This window comes from Fusarium sambucinum, chromosome IV (assembly GCF_050947815.1).
Source record: "Fusarium sambucinum isolate potato_lamoka chromosome IV, whole genome shotgun sequence".
Classification (NCBI taxonomy): Eukaryota; Fungi; Ascomycota; class Sordariomycetes; order Hypocreales; family Nectriaceae; genus Fusarium; species Fusarium sambucinum.
The window spans coordinates 1,015,969-1,033,455 of NC_139291.1; the positions used below are offsets into that span (position 1 = coordinate 1,015,969).

The window sequence follows — 17,487 nt, forward strand, 5'->3', positions numbered from 1 at the left end:
AGTTAGTCTTATCTATGCATATCAAAGACATATTGGTATCATTTATGGGAGCGTGGTCTTGAGCCTCTTTCAGGGTGGCTGGAGAGATTCATCAGCTTTCAAGGCCTGGGATTGACGTGGAATGCGCCAACTTACATTTCCTACTGGTGGCATGCTAGAACATCGGCGGTTGTGCCCTTCTCGATACAATTGTTGTAGCGTCGCCCAGAAACGAACGTCTAGAGTGATAGGTGAGGGTGGTAGTTAGAGGTAGAAGGAGGAAAAGGAGGGGGATTAAAAAGTCGTAGAAGAAGGAAGATTCTGGCTTCGTAGCGATTTAGGCTTAGGCGTGATCCACGGGCAGTAATTGATAGTGATTCGCAGCGACTTACAGATTTACAGTGATTCATAGAGCACTTTGGCTCAAGAGTGCCGAGTGCCGTACTCAAGCCAAGTTCGAGGTCAAAATCAAGACATACTAAGTAGATGAAGACTCTAATGCCTGAAAACAATCACTAACTATCTTTAAGATCAATTCCTAACACTGCTCAAAACTCTTCTAAGCCCAATCCCCATCTTGCAGATCCTCCAACTTCTCCCCAGCCTTGATCTGTTCCTGCACTTCCTTCATCGTCCAATGTCTATACCGATGACCCTTTGGAAAATTCGTATTGTGCAACGGAATCTTTCCATCACTGAAAACATGATGCAAAGCCTCACAAAACTTCTCATACGCATACGCTTCAGGATCATGACTCCAAATCCACTTCGGATATCGCGACCGGATCAGCGCTGGGTTCTTAGCAATAGCCTCCCAATCAGTATGCTGCTTGAGTTGTTGGTTTACAAAGCCCATCTTCTGTCCGCATGACACGCGCTGGAAACGTAGTTTGTTATACGCCTTTGTCGCATTTGCGGCTTGCGATTTACCGGCTAGTTGAAGACATGTTGCGAGGGTTACGCCGTCTTCAATTGCTTGCGTCGCGCCGTTGCCTGATGTTGGGAGGAATGCGTGCGCTGCGTCACCGAGTTGGACGACGCGGCCTCCAGGGGATGTCCATTGCTCGTGGGGATCTCTGAACTTGAGTTGCCAGTTTACCACAGAGCCTTTGGGAGCTGTCTTGATAAAGGCTGCTACAGCTGGGTGCACTGCGTTGTTCTTTTCCATGGCGGCTATGACTTCTGCTGGGTCAACGTCTGGAACCCAGGATTCGTTGGCTGATTCGTCATGCTTTGCAAGTCAGATGGGTTGCGTTCCATGGTATGTGATTGAACTTACCGAGTGAATGAAGCTCCAGAAGGCGATGTCATGGGTGAGGGCAATCATGTTATGCGATCCATTGCTACCAACTGTCAGTCCATTGTCTCAAATGCGCATCAATTAACTCACCCGAGCCAGAACTGCCAAATAGGTTGTCCCTTGGGGTCAAAATTCCACATCTCTTTGACCACGGGATCCTTCAGCGCATGCTCAACCGGGTATCCCGCCCGATAAATCGCCTTGCCACTCGTCGCCAATGTCTCAGGCATAGGGACGATGGTGTTGGACTTGGTACGCAAGCCATCAGCCGCAACAACGATATCAGCAGTGCGCTTCTCGCCATTCTCGAGAGTGACACCTCCAGCGCCCTGTCCGAGATCTTCCCAGTACTCTACAACCTTGCATCCCCATTCTACCTGAATTCCCACGCGTTCCGCTTGTCGGAGGAACGCGCGGTACAGCTTGATACGACTATGCGCATTGACAGAAGGGAAACCACGTCTTCCCTTGAGATTCTCAGTGTCGTTGAACATGGGTGGTGCAGGACCCCAGATCCTCTCTCCAGTCTGCTTGTAGTATGACATGGCAACATCATACTGGCACTCCTCAATCTCATAGCCCATCTCAGGCCAGTGCCGAAGTAGGAGGATTGCGCTGGGTTGGATTTGGACATTGTCGCCTGTCCAGACTGGTGTTGGGCTACGGTCCAGGACACGGACTGTGTGGCCTTTACGCCAGCATTCGAGAGCACAGGTTATGCCTCCTAGACCGGCACCAGCAATAAGAACAGTGATGCCGGTCTCTGGGTATCGCATGACTTGAAGGTCAATGCCTCTCGTTATGGAGTCTTCAAGTCGTTCTTCATGTGTTCTGGTGCGTTTTGGCTGGGAATCGCCATTGATGGAGATGCCATTTGTGTCGTCTCCGTTCAAGGGCTGGTTGGCAGTAGGCGGGACTTCACCCACGCCGTTGGTATGAGGTTTCTCCGTATCTTCAGTATTCATTTTCTCTTGTTCAAAGTAACGATCAAGGAACAGAAATTAATGAGCATCGTCTTCTCCTCAGACAGTGGTAGCTCCCTTATTTGAAGCCAACGATAGTCTCACTAACAACGCCCTGCAGGACTTGGCATCCTATTGTCAAGCGCCACAAACTCCAAATTTCTTCGTGCTACCACCATTCCCGACATGATTCCCGACATGATCCCCATGAGGATCTTCGACGTCGTTGGCGCTAAGGGTTCAGCTCAATTGGCGATCCCGCTACTATCTCCCAATGAGTCAACTATCGCGAGATGTTTGCTACACACACTGACATAGCCTCCTTGGCATGATGTTATAGCAAAGGTTAAGTCAATTGACTGGTCACGATCTGGATGTGGTTATCGTGGATTCGATGATCTTGAGTAGATACCCGAAACAGCATGTGTCTCAATTCGGAGGCCGAAGCATAGTCAGTGTGCCATTCTCTGGAAGTGAAGCGTCAATCACAAAGACATACAAGTTCTATTAGCATCGTATCGCAATATCGCGACGGTAGCACAGGACTATTAGCATAGCGGTCGGGCTCCGAGCCATAAGCTACCTGTCCGGACGACCAATTTGCGATGATATCGTTCTTGAATGAGTAAAAGAAAAAAGAGTCTCTTAAGTCTTAGAATATAAAAACAAATAATCTATGTACTATAGTCTAAGGAACATAAAGTGGCCTACTAATTTCGTCTCTTATGCTTCTACTAGTCAATTGTTCTAATACCCCGAGGCTCCTTTCTGGGAGAGTTTAACGAGAGCCTCATAATAGTGACACAAATGGATCTAAATGCGGGTAAACCAAGTTCAATTATATCTAAGTTAAAAGAAAACAATTCTGAAACATTGTCTAGCAAGTTAATTATTAATTCCATCCTCACTGCAATCTACCCTTTGACCGCAAGCGCTGCAACGACACCGCCATCTTTAAGCACGGCTTTAACAAGTACCACAACCGACTTCAGGTTCGCGGAATAAAGCTCTCCTTTGGTCGACACTCCCTCTTCTCGCAGAGACGTCGGGGCCTTGTCTTTGACAGAGGTGGGAAGTGTCTCGAGAAGAGTGTCGTAAAGACTGCATGTGACTTTCTCCTCACGCACTCGTTGGTGCATCTCCAGTTTCATTCTGCGCTGCATTTCCGTCCTTACGCTCCCAAGTATACCAAGTAACGCCTCTGGTTCAAGCGCCGCCGCGCTCCCTTGCTCTTTTATCTTCTGTAGTAACAAGAATGTGTTCTTGGCAGTGACTAATTGAACAAGCTTCGCCGGAGGGAAGCTGTATGCACGTGCAGTATGAATCAACCTGTCCATGTAGTTGATGAAGGCCGATGGATCGTGAAACAATGCCTTCGTCATGAGCTTCTCAGTCAGCTGAGCTAGATCGAGAAGTTCATCTCGGAGCTCTTGCTGTAGTTCGAGGTAAGCATCAATGGCATTGAGAAGTGATATCTCGAGCTCATTGGTGCTTTCATTCCATGTTTTGATCGCATCTTCGGGAATAATAGTGCGAGTGACTCTTTTTGTCCGGATCATGTACCTCATGTTGCAATGTTCCGACCAGTGGCAGTGACAAATAATGCACTTCTCGTCTTTGATAGTGTCGCAATACTTTTTGTCCTCGTCATTGCTATACGGACAGATCTCGTGGCAAGTTATATTGCAAGTAAGGCATCGTGTTGATCCTTTACCTTCAGGCAGGTCCTGTGTCACTACCCGATCTTCGGTGATGGAGATTTCGGCATCTGGGGCTTTTCCAGTTGCATCAGCGAGGGTATCCAAGTTCTCGATTAGGTTCCATGCTTCAGTTGCCGTCTTGAAGATCTTTTGTTCGGTAAGGGTGCACTTTTGTTCAAGATCAATGCGGTCTCGTATCACTTCGGCGCTGGAATCGGTAGGCACGGGTGTGGTTTTGAGAAGCATGGCCATGACCTGGAACTGGCCTCTTGTGGACCACAGCCACATATCCCGGAGATGATCGATGTCGGTGACATCTAGCGTGGCAGTGAATGCAGAGTTGTTGACCGAGATCTCTCCGTTCTGCACAGGCCAGCCGAGCTTTTGAAGTGTGTCGTGTGCACCTGGCTTGCCAGAATCGCCGAAAGTATAAATAGTTCGAAGACAGTCCTCGACATCTTTGGCGAAGAGTTGCGATACGTATGTAGAGACAGGTGTTAAGAATGTAGTTCGAGACTCCATTGCACGGCATGTGAAGAAGATGGCGTTCACATGGCTAACCGTGCTAAAGAAGTCCGACATGGCGGCCGTGACGAAGTTGTCCCGTTGATAGCCTCTCGAATCTCCAAAGCCAGGCGCATCCACAATAAGCATTGTTTTACCTCGGAATAGCGGAGAGAATGGTCTGATGCGATAGCAGGTTACAAACTGTGACGAATTCTGACTTGTACTGCGGTCATCTATCATCATGATGCGTGCGAAGTCCTCAAAATCACCGCCAAGTAAGTATGAAACGAAGGCATTGATCTGAGTACTCTTCCCGTGGCCACTAGGACCTGTAAAGACAGTGACAATAGTGTTGTTCTTGTCAGCGATATCTGCAGCGGGGATGCTAGCCTCGAATTCGGCTGCAACGTCAACGATGCGCACTGCGACAGTGTCTGGGAACCGGGGATCGCTGCAATTACGATCGACGATAGTTGTGTGTCCTAAGAAGAGTGTCCTATTGCCAGCCTCCTTATCCATATCCCATGGCTTTGTGCCCTTTCGGTTGGGGTTGGACAATGTTTGATGGTTCCTTTCATGGAAGTCTATCATCCTAGAGGCGACAGAGGGCCAGCGAGGAGTCCGTACAACAGCAGGGATACTCCAGCCAGACAGCCCTATTATCGTCTTAACGCTGAGCATGACTTCATAGTCGCAGTCATCAAATAACGAATCACCTGTCCCATTCTTTTTCGGAATAATAGAACTCTCGGAGGGGTCGAGTTCCAGTTCGGTGAACTCCTCGTTCGCTGTTACGCGAGGAAGGACACCATCTTTCTCGGTGTTAGGGACAGGACGGTAGCGGACAATGTAGCAATTTGTTGGAATAGCAGGTTCAAGTTCATCGCTTTCCTCCTTTTCCCAAGACAAAGCTATGCCCTGTTCTTTGATCACCAACGTGGGCGCCGCTGGCGCTTTGGGGAGCATGCCGGTGACGATCGTAAATTGATCATTGTAGCCAAGTATAATATCGCCAATCCTAGTGGACACGAGCTTTTCTTCATTTGGACGATAGGCTTTGTCAACGCTCGCTACACCGAATATGACTTCCTCTGGCGCACTCGGGCGCAAGCTCACTAGTTCTGCACAGGCTGCTCTGACGCTGTTGACAGTCCGTGAACTCTCGAACCACTCTTCTTCGCATTTTTCTTTTTCCTCTTCGTCACTGCTGTCATCCTCACTGTCGGATAGCTCGGTTGATTGCATCTTTTTCTCCAAGTGGTGGCGACTGCGATTGATCTGGGTTCCACCAAATGATAGTAGTACTCTCGGCGCGGAAACAGTTGTGAGGGACTCTGCTTTCAATCCGCCTAGATGATTTTGGAAGCCTTGACCCAACATGGAGGCAACTGTTGACTGAAGAACTTCTAGTTCCTTCTGTTTCAGATCTGCAAACTGATCTGCGATTCGAACACGTTGTTCAAATAGAGAGACAGCTTTTCGGAGCTCCGAGATCTTACTACTGTAGTCGGTAGTACCGTCTCGTAGTTCTGGTAGAAGACGACGTGCTGCTTCAATGAAGTCCGACTCGCCTTCCAGAAATGCTTCCCGTAGACCGCGGATTTGGCCTTTGATCTTGGGGAACCAATGGCGGAGCACCTCGTGCTGTAACAACTCTTCCAGTCTCAGCCTAGCCGTAGTTCCTGTCTTGAGAACTACAGCTGTTCTGTTGACGATACCAGCGTCAAGGCTGCGAATCAGACGGTTGGCATTGCTATCAAGGAGGTCGACTGGAAGAAGCTTATAAAAAAGCGTATTGGTTTGCCTAGCTAGCTTGGTCGGCATCTCAGTTGCAATACGACGAGCGTCCTCCCACGTGGACACGTTCTCGGCAATGGCGCCACTGTATGAGATCTTGACGTTCTCGCGGTTGGCGTCGCTCACATCTTTGTATTCCAGCTTGGCTGAGCCATTAATTGGGACACCGACGAGTGTTGCTTTCAAGTCTCCAGCAATTTCTTTTGCTTCCTCTTCCGAGGAAGCAGAGCGAACCAAACTGATAGTTGCACTTCCACCCTCGACCACTTCAGCAACAAAGTGTGTAAAACGAGGGTTGTCGAGGGTGCGGTGGTACTTCATAGAAGAGAGGGTTTCTTGTGGGATTCGGCGAGTCCACCGAGTAACGGTGCATGATGCATCAAGGCGTGCCTCATGTGTGGAAGATTTGGTATCGCTCAGATACTTGGCGGAGCCGGTTGCTTGAATTATTTTCAGATCCAATGCGAGAGATCCCTCGACATCAAGAGCCGACTTCTTGCGGGAATCTTCGATAGATGTAGAATAGTAAAACTCGGCATTTTGGACCTTGCTCTCATCCTTGGTCTGCTCATTATTGACAACAGCATTATCCCATAGAGATATGCCCGCGAACAGTTCTGAGGTGCGGACATTGTACAACATGCCCAGTTGCACATCCTGGCCGAGGGCAGGAAGAATGATTCCGTCACCAGAGACGACCATGTTGTCGATTGATGGCCTGTGGGACGTAAAGGTAATATTATGGATGAATGATTTGGATGCCACAACCAATACAAAGAGGAAATAATTGGTTTGCTGTCTGGTGTTTCTGTTTTCCACCTATGAAACAAAGCAAACCTCGAAAAGGGATTGGATAGATTCGTTTGACTGCGGGAGGCTTTTTGAGAAATAACAAAAGGCATCAACCCAACAAAGGGGAATATGTGACTCTTGAAGACAGCACACAAGCACAACACATATAAATCTCCACATACAGATTCAACAGTACCGTATCAACTCGTCAACTCCGCTAGTAAAGGCGGGGCAATTACTCGCAAAAAAGCGATGGTTGGACCATCCTGGTCTTTGGGGCCCAGTACAACAGTGACGTGTAAATCAACAATAGGTACAGTTGTATGTGGCGTGGTTTCCGATTCGTCGACTACTGGCGGTAAAGGCCTGTGATAAGGCCAAGGAATTGGGGCCATGAAAAATATCCTGGAATCTGGGAACATGACATGAACGGTGAAAGCCCACCGCTGAAAGAAAAGGCATGAGCCTCAAGAATTGTTCCGTCATTTTTACCTGTGCTTGTTGAAGAGGGAACGTCTTGTAGAGCAAGCCTAAAAAGCTTGGACGTTTACTTACAGGGATAATAGAGCTACAGGGTAACAGTGTTGGCGAGACGTGAAGACCGTGGATTATTGATGAGGTTGTTTTCAAATTATGATAAAGACCGTGATTGGTAATTGTTTTCCTTCATGACCACAAACGAATTGTCAATAAGACCTTCCTTGCTTGGAAACCAACGTGGATCAATTGTGATGTGAGGTTCATGCGGTGACAAGCCGTTGATCCACATTGATATGGGAACCTGCAGATGGTACATGATATCACAAACGAAAAGCTGCCTGAAAATAGTTTTACATTTTATCCCAACTTTAAAAACAATCTACTGGATCTAAATCGCCATTCACATATTTTTCACCTTTTTTTTAAACATTCAACTCAGCAGCCTTGGCCTTCTGGATGACCTCCTGGTAAGGCTGAAGCTTCTTCTCAAGCTTACCTCCGGGACCACAGAACTTGTCAACAAGCTGAGCACTGCGACCGATGTAAAGCTCGGGCTTCATCATGTCATCAAGGTCAGCCCAGATGGGCTTGAAGAACTCGGTGTTCTTGATTCGCTCGACCATGTCGTTGGGCTTGCCGAGACTTTGGACCTGGTGAGAGGCCTCGAAGGAGAGGACACGGATTTGCTCGTGAGCCCTGTTGATTTTGTTAGAGATTTTTCTGATGATAGTGGTGTTGTTTGCTTACTCTTGGCGGGAGACACCCATGGCTACTAAACGCATGATGACATTCTCTGTGATCATGAATGGCAGCTCAGCCATGATGTTGGAGTGGATCTTGAGGGGGAAGACGACGAGACCCTCGGTGACGTTCTGGAGAGTGATGGTGATGGCATCGGCGAGGAGGAACATCTCGGGGATATCCATGCGTCGCTGGTATCGGTTAGATGAGATCAAGAACAGGCATAGTGTGCTTTTCAAATGATAGATGATTCAGGGGACTTACGCAAGCGGAATCATCCAGAGATCGCTCCATCCACTGAGTAGAGTGAGTGCTCTGGAAGTTGGCAGCCTTTCCTTGAAGGACACGGGCAAGACTGGCAATACGCTCAGATCGCATGGGGTTCTGCTTGTAGGCCTAAAATCACATCAGTACGCCGTCAAATTTCAATAACACTTGCATTTTACTCACCATGGCACTGCTACCAATTTGACCCTTCTCTCTGGGCTCACCAACTTCCTTCATGGTGGCAAGATGTCGCAGATCGGAAGCAATCTTGGTAGCACTGGTACCGAGGCCAGTAACGGCGTTGGCAACAAGACAGTCGACCTTTCGGGTGTATGTCTGGGTAGAGATATCATAGCACTCCTCGAAACCAGCCTTTTTACAGAGAAGCTCGTTGATCTTGTCGCACTTGTCATGATCACCAGCGAAAATCTCGAGGAAACTGGCTTGAGTACCGGTGGTACCCTGAGCACCACGGAATTTGAGCTCAGATCGGACGCGCTCGAACTCCTGAAGGTCCATCAGGAGATCTTGGGCCCAGGCGGCAGCTCGCTTACCGACTGTGCTGATCTGAGCGGGCTGAAGATGTGTGAAGGAGAGAGTGGGCTCGTTCTTCCACTCGAGGGCGAAAGACTGAAGGTTGGAGAGTACCTTGGCCAGCTTGGGGATGAGAATGTCGAGGGCGTCTCTCATGAGGATGAGCTCTGTGTTGTCGGTGACGTAACAGCTTGTTGCGCCATAATGGATGATACCAGCGGCAGCGGGAGCGACTTGTCCAAAGGCGTGGACGTGCTATTTTTCATTAGCATATGGCATGATGCCATTATTTGTTTACAAGTCTTACAGCCATGACATCCTACAATTACAAAAGTCAGCCACCAATTACACTTTTGAGTGTCCAGTAATAATTGCTTACATGTCGACGAATCTTCTCCTCAACACGGGCAGTCTCAAAGTCCTCGTCAGTGACAATGAGGTTGGCCCGCATCTGCTCGAGAGCCTCATCGGTGATAGTGGGGATACCCAGCTCCTTCTCACTCTCAGCGAGGTAAAGCCAGAGCTTGCGCCATGTTGAGTGACGAGATCGCTGACTGAAGAGGTGAGACAGCTCTTGGCTGCAGTATCGACCCGTGAGGGAAGTCTGGTAGGTATCGTAAGCAGACATTTTTGATTTTTTGATGATATCACTTTAATTGGGATGTGATGTAAGAGGTTATTATCATACGTTCGCGGGGCACTTTTTTACCCCGCGAAGAATTTTCAGGTGAGTTTGGACTGCAAAAATGACCCCGCCGGATTAGGTTAATCCGGGTTGGAGGAACCGATAGCGGAGAGTATTGGACAGAAAAGAGGGTCTCCAAAAGCCTAAGCGACGAAATTAGTAGATCAGCCTGTGCTGATAAGATCGAGTTCTTAGGCTGTTTAATATTGTAGCCCAAGACTCACGAAGTCAACATTTCTACCCACAAGAGGAGGATACGAAAAAGTTACGGGTGGCAAAACACTAACACCATTGTCTTGACAACAAAGAACAGGAAACATGAATCAAAATAATACTAACATTATCGTACAGGCCATACCGATCAAGAATCGACGCCAGGTGTATCCGCAATCTTATACACATACTTAACAGCACTCGCCGTCCCATTCTCCAACTTTGTCAAACCTTCCTCGATACCTTTCAATCCACCCGGAATCACCTCCTGTGGATGTGCCTTCAGCCAACCATCCTCAAGCCCTTTGCTGAAATATCTCGTATACACATACCCAAAGTCTTTCAGATCCTCATGAATACTCGCGACAGTAGTAACAGACTTGGTAATCGTCTTTGGAATATCCGAGTAACTTTGCGCTGGAATAATAAGAGTGATCTTACCAGTAGTCTCATCAAGAACTTCGCAGATTGTTTGGTAGGAACCTCCCTCTGATACAGCGTCGAATGCGTATTCTAGCTTTCTTTCTCCGAGGCAGTCTTTCATCTCTTGAATGACCGTGCTGCGACCTTTTCTGTAGTCGATAACTGTGTCGCCTTTGCTTCTATCAATCAGACTCTCGACATGTTCTTGGGCGCGACCAGCTATGCAAATGAGAGGATGAATATTGGACCGTTTAGCAAGTTGGATTGCATATGATCCAACAGCTGAAGATGCGCCCCAGATAACCAAGGGGATTCTTTCAGAGTCTGGGACTGGAAGCCATGGCTCCGGAAGTTTGAGACGTGCATATAACGCACAAGCAGCAGTTAGTGCCGTTAATGGTATCACAGCGCCCTCTGTGATCACCGTCAGCCATAGCCAGAACGTAAAATAGTGATTACTGACCTTGAAATGAAGTGTTGTCTGGTAACTTGAACGTAGTATAAGCAGGACTCACACCGTACTCAGCATAACTACCACCAGGCGTCTTCATCTTATGCATCGCCGCAACGCGATCGCCGGGTTTGAACTCATACACTCTTTCACCAACCTCATGAACGACGCCAGCATGTTCATCGCCCTGGTTCCCGGTACCTTTAGCACCCCAGTACAAAGGTCGCTTCCTAGAGACGGTCAGTAATCTTGAAATATCAAATAAGTATATGATGCTCACCAATCTTTGGGGTTGCTTGCAGCGAAAGCAATCTTGGTCACAACCTGTCCAGGTCCAGCTTTGGGAACCGGGCTGTCGATTATCTTCACCTTCGGGCCGCTGGATACAATTGCTTCTTTCATTGTATTGATACTCCTGATTTGGTATGAGAGTGTTTGTAGGCGACGTAGAGATGCTCTGTTAGGTAGGCGAGATAGCATGTTGTTGGCCAAATTGATTGTAAATAATGACAACCAGGTAGAGGACTGGATAAATCGTTTGATATCCTCCATCACATTTGTGCAACCAAATATGACCAATCTCTTACCCTTGCATTGTCCTTCAGAAAGCGGAGTTGGGATGTGCTAAGTCCGAAACGCGAGGTTGATAGCGAGAGGCCGAAATGGGTTTGTGTCGCCGAAATTTGCATGAAAGTCCGAGGCGCGAAAACAGAAAATCGCATTAACCAGTCAATGTAATGGATTGAGTTACACGACACTTGCAGGATTCTCGTGTGAAAATACACTTGTTGTTTGGACAGTAGCACAAAGCTTGACACCAATGTCGCGAGCTCCAAGGTGATGTACGTAGCAGAAAGAAAGGTTGGTCTCCAAGTTGTAGGGTACAAAAATAAGTTGAATATTAGCAGTACCAAGATAGCATAAAATGACTGAATAAATTCGTCTGTTACGTCTCCAGCAGCCAACATTTCTGGTACTCTGATGCAGAGATATCTCGTTATTCGGCACAAATATCGTTGAAGGGACATAGGCAAATAATCAAATATCATGATGTCATAAAGAGCCATGAGCTTTGTTTTCATCCTGTACTTCATAGTTCTAATTACACTGAAAGTTAGACACAGACACTCCAATCTAGGACATGAGCGTTCCTCCAGTAGTCTCAACAATACTTCCAGAAGTATTCTTGTTCTTCATCAAGTAGACATAAGCCTCGGCCACATCCTCAACCTGTCCAATAGCTCCTGTAGTCATTCTAGCCTTGAGACGGCCAGTCACGGCATCCCAGTATCCAGCCTGCTTGACATTATCCCAAAGCTCTGTCTCGATCGGACCCTGGGCAACAGCGTTGACTCGAATAGGAGCAAGATCAACAGCCAAACCGCGAACCATGCCTCGTAGACCGGAGAGGTAAGAATACATGACAGTCCAGTCCTTGGACGCATGTTCGACTGCACCACCAGTGGCGACAGTGAAGGAAGAAGTTTCGGATTCGTTCAGGTGCTTTCGGAGCTGCTGTGCAACAACAAGGGGAGCAAAGAATCGTACAGTCCCGGCCTGTTGAATGTCCTTGAGCGAAAAGTCTTCGAGCTTTCCGACAGCGAGCTTATCTCCAGCTGTGTAGACGACATGGTCCAACTTTCCATCCTTGGATACTTGGGTAAAGAGGTTTTCGACTTCCTTGTTGAGTGTCTCGGGGGAGCCGAGGTTGCAAGTCACGCCGTGTAGTTTGTATTCGGTGGACTGGTTCTTTTCCCTGAGACGCTCCAGGGCGGTGGCGATCTTGTCCTTGGAGGAGGAGGCGATGAAGATGTTTGAAGCGCCGTTTTGGATGGCTGCTTCAGCGACACCGAAGCCGATACCTGAAGAACCTCCGATGACAAGGACGCGAGAGCCTGCGAGCTTGGAGGCGTATTTCCCGAGTGTTGATGCCATTTTGACGATGTGAGGTTTCGAATGTTTCCGAAGAGAAATTAGGGGAAGATGTTGTTATTGGCACAAGAAAAGAGGTTGGGTAGAGAAGAAGTGAGGTACGCCTTTTATGCGTTGGGTGGCATGCATGGAGCAAACATGGCTTATACTAAAACATGTTTGCTTGTTTTGGAATTCCTTAGCACGCCTTGCCAAGATATCCCCTCACAGAATGTGACTGGTAGACATCTACCTATCAGATCAATTCAATGTCTCGGAGTCCGGAACGATTCTTGACCGTAGAAGCTTGTTGGTTGTGTTTGTGTAACTGGACTTTGTCGTACCTGTCCGATGCCCCGCAACTGTCAACTTCACCTCGCGACTGTGCGAAAAAGCGAGACCGAGCTAGACATGAATCCACCAGGTTCCATGCTTTTAAGTCCTGGTATGTCCGTCCTGATTTATTCTAGTTTGCATGTCCAAAGATGAAGTAATTGTGCGATCGCGACCTGCCTGGGCGACATATCCTATAAATATCGACAGACACGTCAACGAAGCCGCGGTATGTGAAACATGGTCCGTTCTTTCATTTCTGCACCTATGAAAGACTCCTTTCCTCTTCATGCAGCTCGGGTCAAATCAAGGAATATTGACGGGTATCTGCTTCATCACCCAATGCTCACATGGGTTCGCGATAACGATGTCGGCCTTCCATGAGTTGCAAGGTATCCCGCATTCCTATAGGCATTCTTTCGGCTTCCGAATTCCATCACTGAGACAACTGATAGCTGCATCGTAATGAACTGGGTCGATGATCAAGATAGAGAGAGCCTACTCTCTTAGATGGATCATGGTAGAATGTCCACTGTGTCACATGACTTCCAATGCTTGGTTCGCTCAAGGAGATTTTATCGATCAAATAAATCTGATCCTGAAGTCACTTGTTCCTCAGTACTCCGAAAATATTGAAATTGAAGTCAGTATCGTGCCCCGAAGATGTGACGCAGATCCAATGGATTTCGTGCAATTCTTGCCTGCCCAGGAACGGTTACTCTACGTAAAGTCCTCGTGTCCATTTTTGATCTTCCGAATAATATCCTGCAACTCTTCCGTCATACTCCTCGCGGCAGAGACATTCCAACCTGTCATTTCGCCTTTCGTGTTATAAGAGGATTCAAAAGTCTCCATGACTGTTTCTGCTTTGCGCAATTCTCTCAGTAACACAGTCTTCTGCAGTGTTGCTTGATCTTCATCGTCAAGCTCCAACATCCCTAGTTGAATCTTGATTGGTCTGATAGCAACGCCTTCTGTATGATATCGAGCTGTAACTGCAACTTTGTACCAAAAGATGACCTTTGATAGTATTGCACTGTGCAGTATTGTGATATGGGGGTTCCGCGCACAAGCACACTTGAAAAGAGGGATGATGTTTGTCAGGGCAGCTTTGTTGACAGACAGGACTGTATCAATGCTTGGCACCGGTTGTGGTGATTGATTTCCGTGTGCTTGTTTACAAAACTCGGTGGTTTGATCGTTGCAATGTAGTGATTGTAGTAGACGTAAAGCCGCCTCTTCACATTCATGTGGCTGCTTGAAAGCCTGCATCTTGGTGGCTGTAGTTGGATCTGCTGGTTCGATCGACAGCAAGGGGTCTGGAGATAATATGCCACTCGACCCTGATGGACTGGCATCCAACCCAAAGCCTAAAGACGTCCATGGATCCACCCAAGATATAGTATTGAATCCGTCAAAGTCGACAGGGACATCAATGGGCGGTTTCCAACTATCCAAAGCCGCGCAATCGCCCCATGCTGAGTATCCCGAGGCTCTGTAATCCCAAGATAGATCGGAGATGTAGATATCCTCAAACCCGTTGCCGAAAGTGGTGAGAGTAGAAGGAGACGCGGTTGTGTTGCTCGATGACGAAGATCTTTGCGTTTGCGTTTCAGTAATCTTACGATGTCTTGCCCGCTTGCCATGTCTTCGCGATTCACTGTAAGAGCACTCTCTCGCTTGGCCATTATCTTCACAGCGCTCGCAAGGGTGAGTTCTACTGCACCGCACTTTTGCAGTCGTACAAGCGTCGCAAGCAAGCCTCAGACGGACAGGTTTCGCGGATCGAACGGTGGAGGGTGTGTGCAATTCGCTAAACATTCGATAGCCGTCAGACATTTTTCTGAATTGTGTTTTATCAAAGTTGGTGTTTTGAGATGCTACGATGGTAGAATTACGGAGTTCATGGTCATATAATAACCAAGGCCGTCTTGCCGCGGAGGGGCAAGTAGGAGCGGCTCTTCAGGTGGGAAGGCGCCATTCATCATTTAGTTCAAGCCGTCCTGCCGTCGAGGTAGGACGATAAGACGGGCGGGCTGATGGCTCCTGCCTATAATGATGAGTATATGAACACTGTACCTTCAGGCACCAACCATTAGTATCAATTAGATCTCTTGAGGGGGCTTTCTCTGAATCATATAACCAATAATATTATTGTTTCACATTTCTTCCAACCATCTTTCATCGATCTGGCGCCCTCAAAGACCTGCGGCCTATTTCCTATCGGCCGAGACAGTGGCCATCTAATATGAATGAATCAATAGATAAGAGTAGACTGACCAGCAACAAAGAGAGTCAAGACGGCTCATGCACGAAGCTACTCTAGGTGAAAGGTTTCCATCTATTTAGGATATCGGGGTCCGAATCATCGACGATACTAGGATTTAAATCAAGGTAGATGTCCTAGAATCTCAGTGGCAAGGGTGCCCAATCGGAGGAAACGCGACATAACGGAAACGTAGTATTCACACTTTAAACTATTTATATAATATGATCTGACACTCTAAAATACGACCAAGATTATGTTGCACTGGTCTTACTTACTGCTATTCTAAGTTGAGTACACTAAAAGCAGAAGCTCAGGTAGTTAATTTCTTGATTTGCACCAAAAGCTTGATGAAGATTGATTGCGAAAAAATGATTCCCTTTTCCAGATCTTGCATTTCATTGTACGGCGTCAAAGTTGGTACCTGAGGGTACACAATGCAGAGTATGATGCAAATAGATAACACAGCGATGATGCAATTGCGCTAAACCGTGGAGCCATCATTAAAAGATATTGTATGCATTTCGTGCAACCACAGTCGAAAATTGTCGTCAGAATGTCTCTTACCGGACTCTCGTTTTGTCCGAGGCTCAGCCTGTCAGCCTCGTCGATCTTTCCAAAGACCGCGCTGGTGAGACAACGCCTGTGCGGAGACCGACGTCAATCGTTCCCTTTGGCAACTGGTCAGCAATCATTTCACCTCCAACATCTACCCGCTCATCCCGCTTTTCTATCACCATGAATCTTGGTATTCTTGCCGCGGCCATTGCAGCGACAATCGGAAAATACTCCGATGTCGTGACCCGTGCTCTCGTAGCACACGATGTCAATTCCGAAGTTCCCGCTATCCGATCCTTCTTCTACACTGGCGGACAGTACGTCGACGACGGCGAAGGCGGACATGTTTTTCGGGGCCAAATGTATGTCGAGAAGTTGACCCCAGCAAAGGGTCCGTCCCAGGAGACCCCAATTGTCATGATTCATGGCGTGGCACAGACAGGGACTGTAAGTTGATACCTCGGAAGCCGTTTTGTAATTGACCCCATGCTGATGTGCAGACCTAGAATTTTCTGAATAAGCCGGATGGTGGTCGTGGTTGGGCATCTTTGTTCCTTAGTCAAGGCTATGAGCTCTACGTCGTTGATCAAACCTTTCGGGGTAGGTCGTCCTGGCTACCTACCCCTGGTGGCGAGGAGCCAATCATTCTCTCTGCAGAAGCCATTGAGGCAGCCTTTACCAACTCCAAAGACCATATGCTATGGCCTCAAGCTGTCAATCATACTCAATGGCCTGGCTCTGGAGTGAAGGGTGATCCAATATTTGATGCCTTTTATGCGTCTAATGTGCAGTTTGTCGATAATTCTGTGACTCAACAAACAGCTATGCAGGCAGCGGGAGCAACTCTGTTGGACAAGATTGGAAAACCAGCTATCATCCTTGGACATAGTGAGGGTAGTTTTATGCCAACGCTTATCGCCGACAAACGGCCCAATCTTACCAAAGCTATTGTTCTTTTAGAAGCTGCAGGACCTCCGTTCAAAGATGAAATATTTCACTTTGGAGGAGACAACCCTCGTCCATGGGGGCTATGGGATGCTCCAATCACATACGACCCTCCAGTCACAGATCCTAAAATCGAACTTGTCCGAAAGGTCCATCCTCCTCGAGACAATCTTTCAACAGAGTGTACTCTCCAATCTGACGAACCAAAGCCACGAAAGCTGATTAACCTTGAAGATATACCAATTCTCATGGTGAATGGAGCCGCATCATATCATCAGCCGTATGAGTACTGCACAGCTGCATATTATCGTCAGGCTGGGTGTAAGAAACTTGAACATGTTGAACTTGGGACCATTGGTATTCACGGGAATGGACATATGCTTTTTATGGAGAAGAATAGTGATGAGATACAAGCCGTTGTCCATACATGGATTAATAAAATTTAATAAAACCCTGTTAATACAAAATCAACATGATGTTTGACAACGGCCGCCCGTGGCTACATCCAACGCAGTTTTACTTAGATATGTGAGGGACGAAATGATTTAGCCATTCATACCATCTTGGATTTTATCCTGGGCTATTGATTCTCTAATCTCCCTACAGCTTAGTTTCGAACTTCTGCTACCGCGTTACCTGGGTT

General features: G+C 47.6%; 7 protein-coding genes across 7 annotated transcripts; 1 reads left to right on the plus strand and 6 right to left on the minus strand.

Moving 5' to 3' along the window:
* Positions 1-538: 538 nt before the first annotated feature.
* Positions 539-2,244, minus strand: FSST1_000365 (FAD-dependent oxidoreductase; the record flags this gene model as incomplete). Its single annotated transcript, XM_083229759.1, has 3 exons — positions 539-1,210; positions 1,259-1,322; positions 1,370-2,244. The coding sequence occupies 3 exons, from the start codon at positions 2,242-2,244 to the stop codon at positions 539-541; spliced, it is 1,611 nt and encodes a 536-aa protein (XP_083090547.1).
* A 911-nt stretch (positions 2,245-3,155) lies between these two features.
* On the minus strand, positions 3,156-6,947 carry FSST1_000366 (uncharacterized protein; the record flags this gene model as incomplete). The annotated part of the gene is made up of 1 exon (XM_083229770.1): positions 3,156-6,947. One exon carries the CDS (start codon positions 6,945-6,947, stop codon positions 3,156-3,158), a length of 3,792 nt encoding a protein of 1,263 aa, XP_083090548.1.
* A 992-nt stretch (positions 6,948-7,939) lies between these two features.
* FSST1_000367 (uncharacterized protein) lies at positions 7,940-9,687 on the minus strand (the record flags this gene model as incomplete). The annotated part of the gene is made up of 5 exons (XM_083229781.1): positions 7,940-8,213; positions 8,265-8,449; positions 8,523-8,654; positions 8,709-9,314; positions 9,439-9,687. The coding sequence occupies 5 exons, from the start codon at positions 9,685-9,687 to the stop codon at positions 7,940-7,942; spliced, it is 1,446 nt and encodes a 481-aa protein (XP_083090549.1).
* Positions 9,688-10,105: 418 nt separating this feature from the next.
* Positions 10,106-11,311, minus strand: FSST1_000368 (oxidoreductase; the record flags this gene model as incomplete). Its single annotated transcript, XM_083229792.1, has 3 exons — positions 10,106-10,794; positions 10,844-11,061; positions 11,112-11,311. The coding sequence occupies 3 exons, from the start codon at positions 11,309-11,311 to the stop codon at positions 10,106-10,108; spliced, it is 1,107 nt and encodes a 368-aa protein (XP_083090550.1).
* Positions 11,312-11,965: 654 nt separating this feature from the next.
* On the minus strand, positions 11,966-12,766 carry FSST1_000369 (uncharacterized protein; the record flags this gene model as incomplete). The annotated part of the gene is made up of 1 exon (XM_083229803.1): positions 11,966-12,766. The coding sequence occupies one exon, from the start codon at positions 12,764-12,766 to the stop codon at positions 11,966-11,968; it is 801 nt and encodes a 266-aa protein (XP_083090551.1).
* Positions 12,767-13,795: 1,029 nt separating this feature from the next.
* Positions 13,796-14,914, minus strand: FSST1_000370 (uncharacterized protein; the record flags this gene model as incomplete). Its single annotated transcript, XM_083229815.1, has 1 exon — positions 13,796-14,914. One exon carries the CDS (start codon positions 14,912-14,914, stop codon positions 13,796-13,798), a length of 1,119 nt encoding a protein of 372 aa, XP_083090552.1.
* Positions 14,915-16,079: 1,165 nt separating this feature from the next.
* FSST1_000371 (Alpha/Beta hydrolase protein) lies at positions 16,080-17,290 on the plus strand (the record flags this gene model as incomplete). The annotated part of the gene is made up of 2 exons (XM_083229826.1): positions 16,080-16,346; positions 16,406-17,290. The coding sequence occupies 2 exons, from the start codon at positions 16,080-16,082 to the stop codon at positions 17,288-17,290; spliced, it is 1,152 nt and encodes a 383-aa protein (XP_083090553.1).
* Positions 17,291-17,487: the final 197 nt, after the last annotated feature.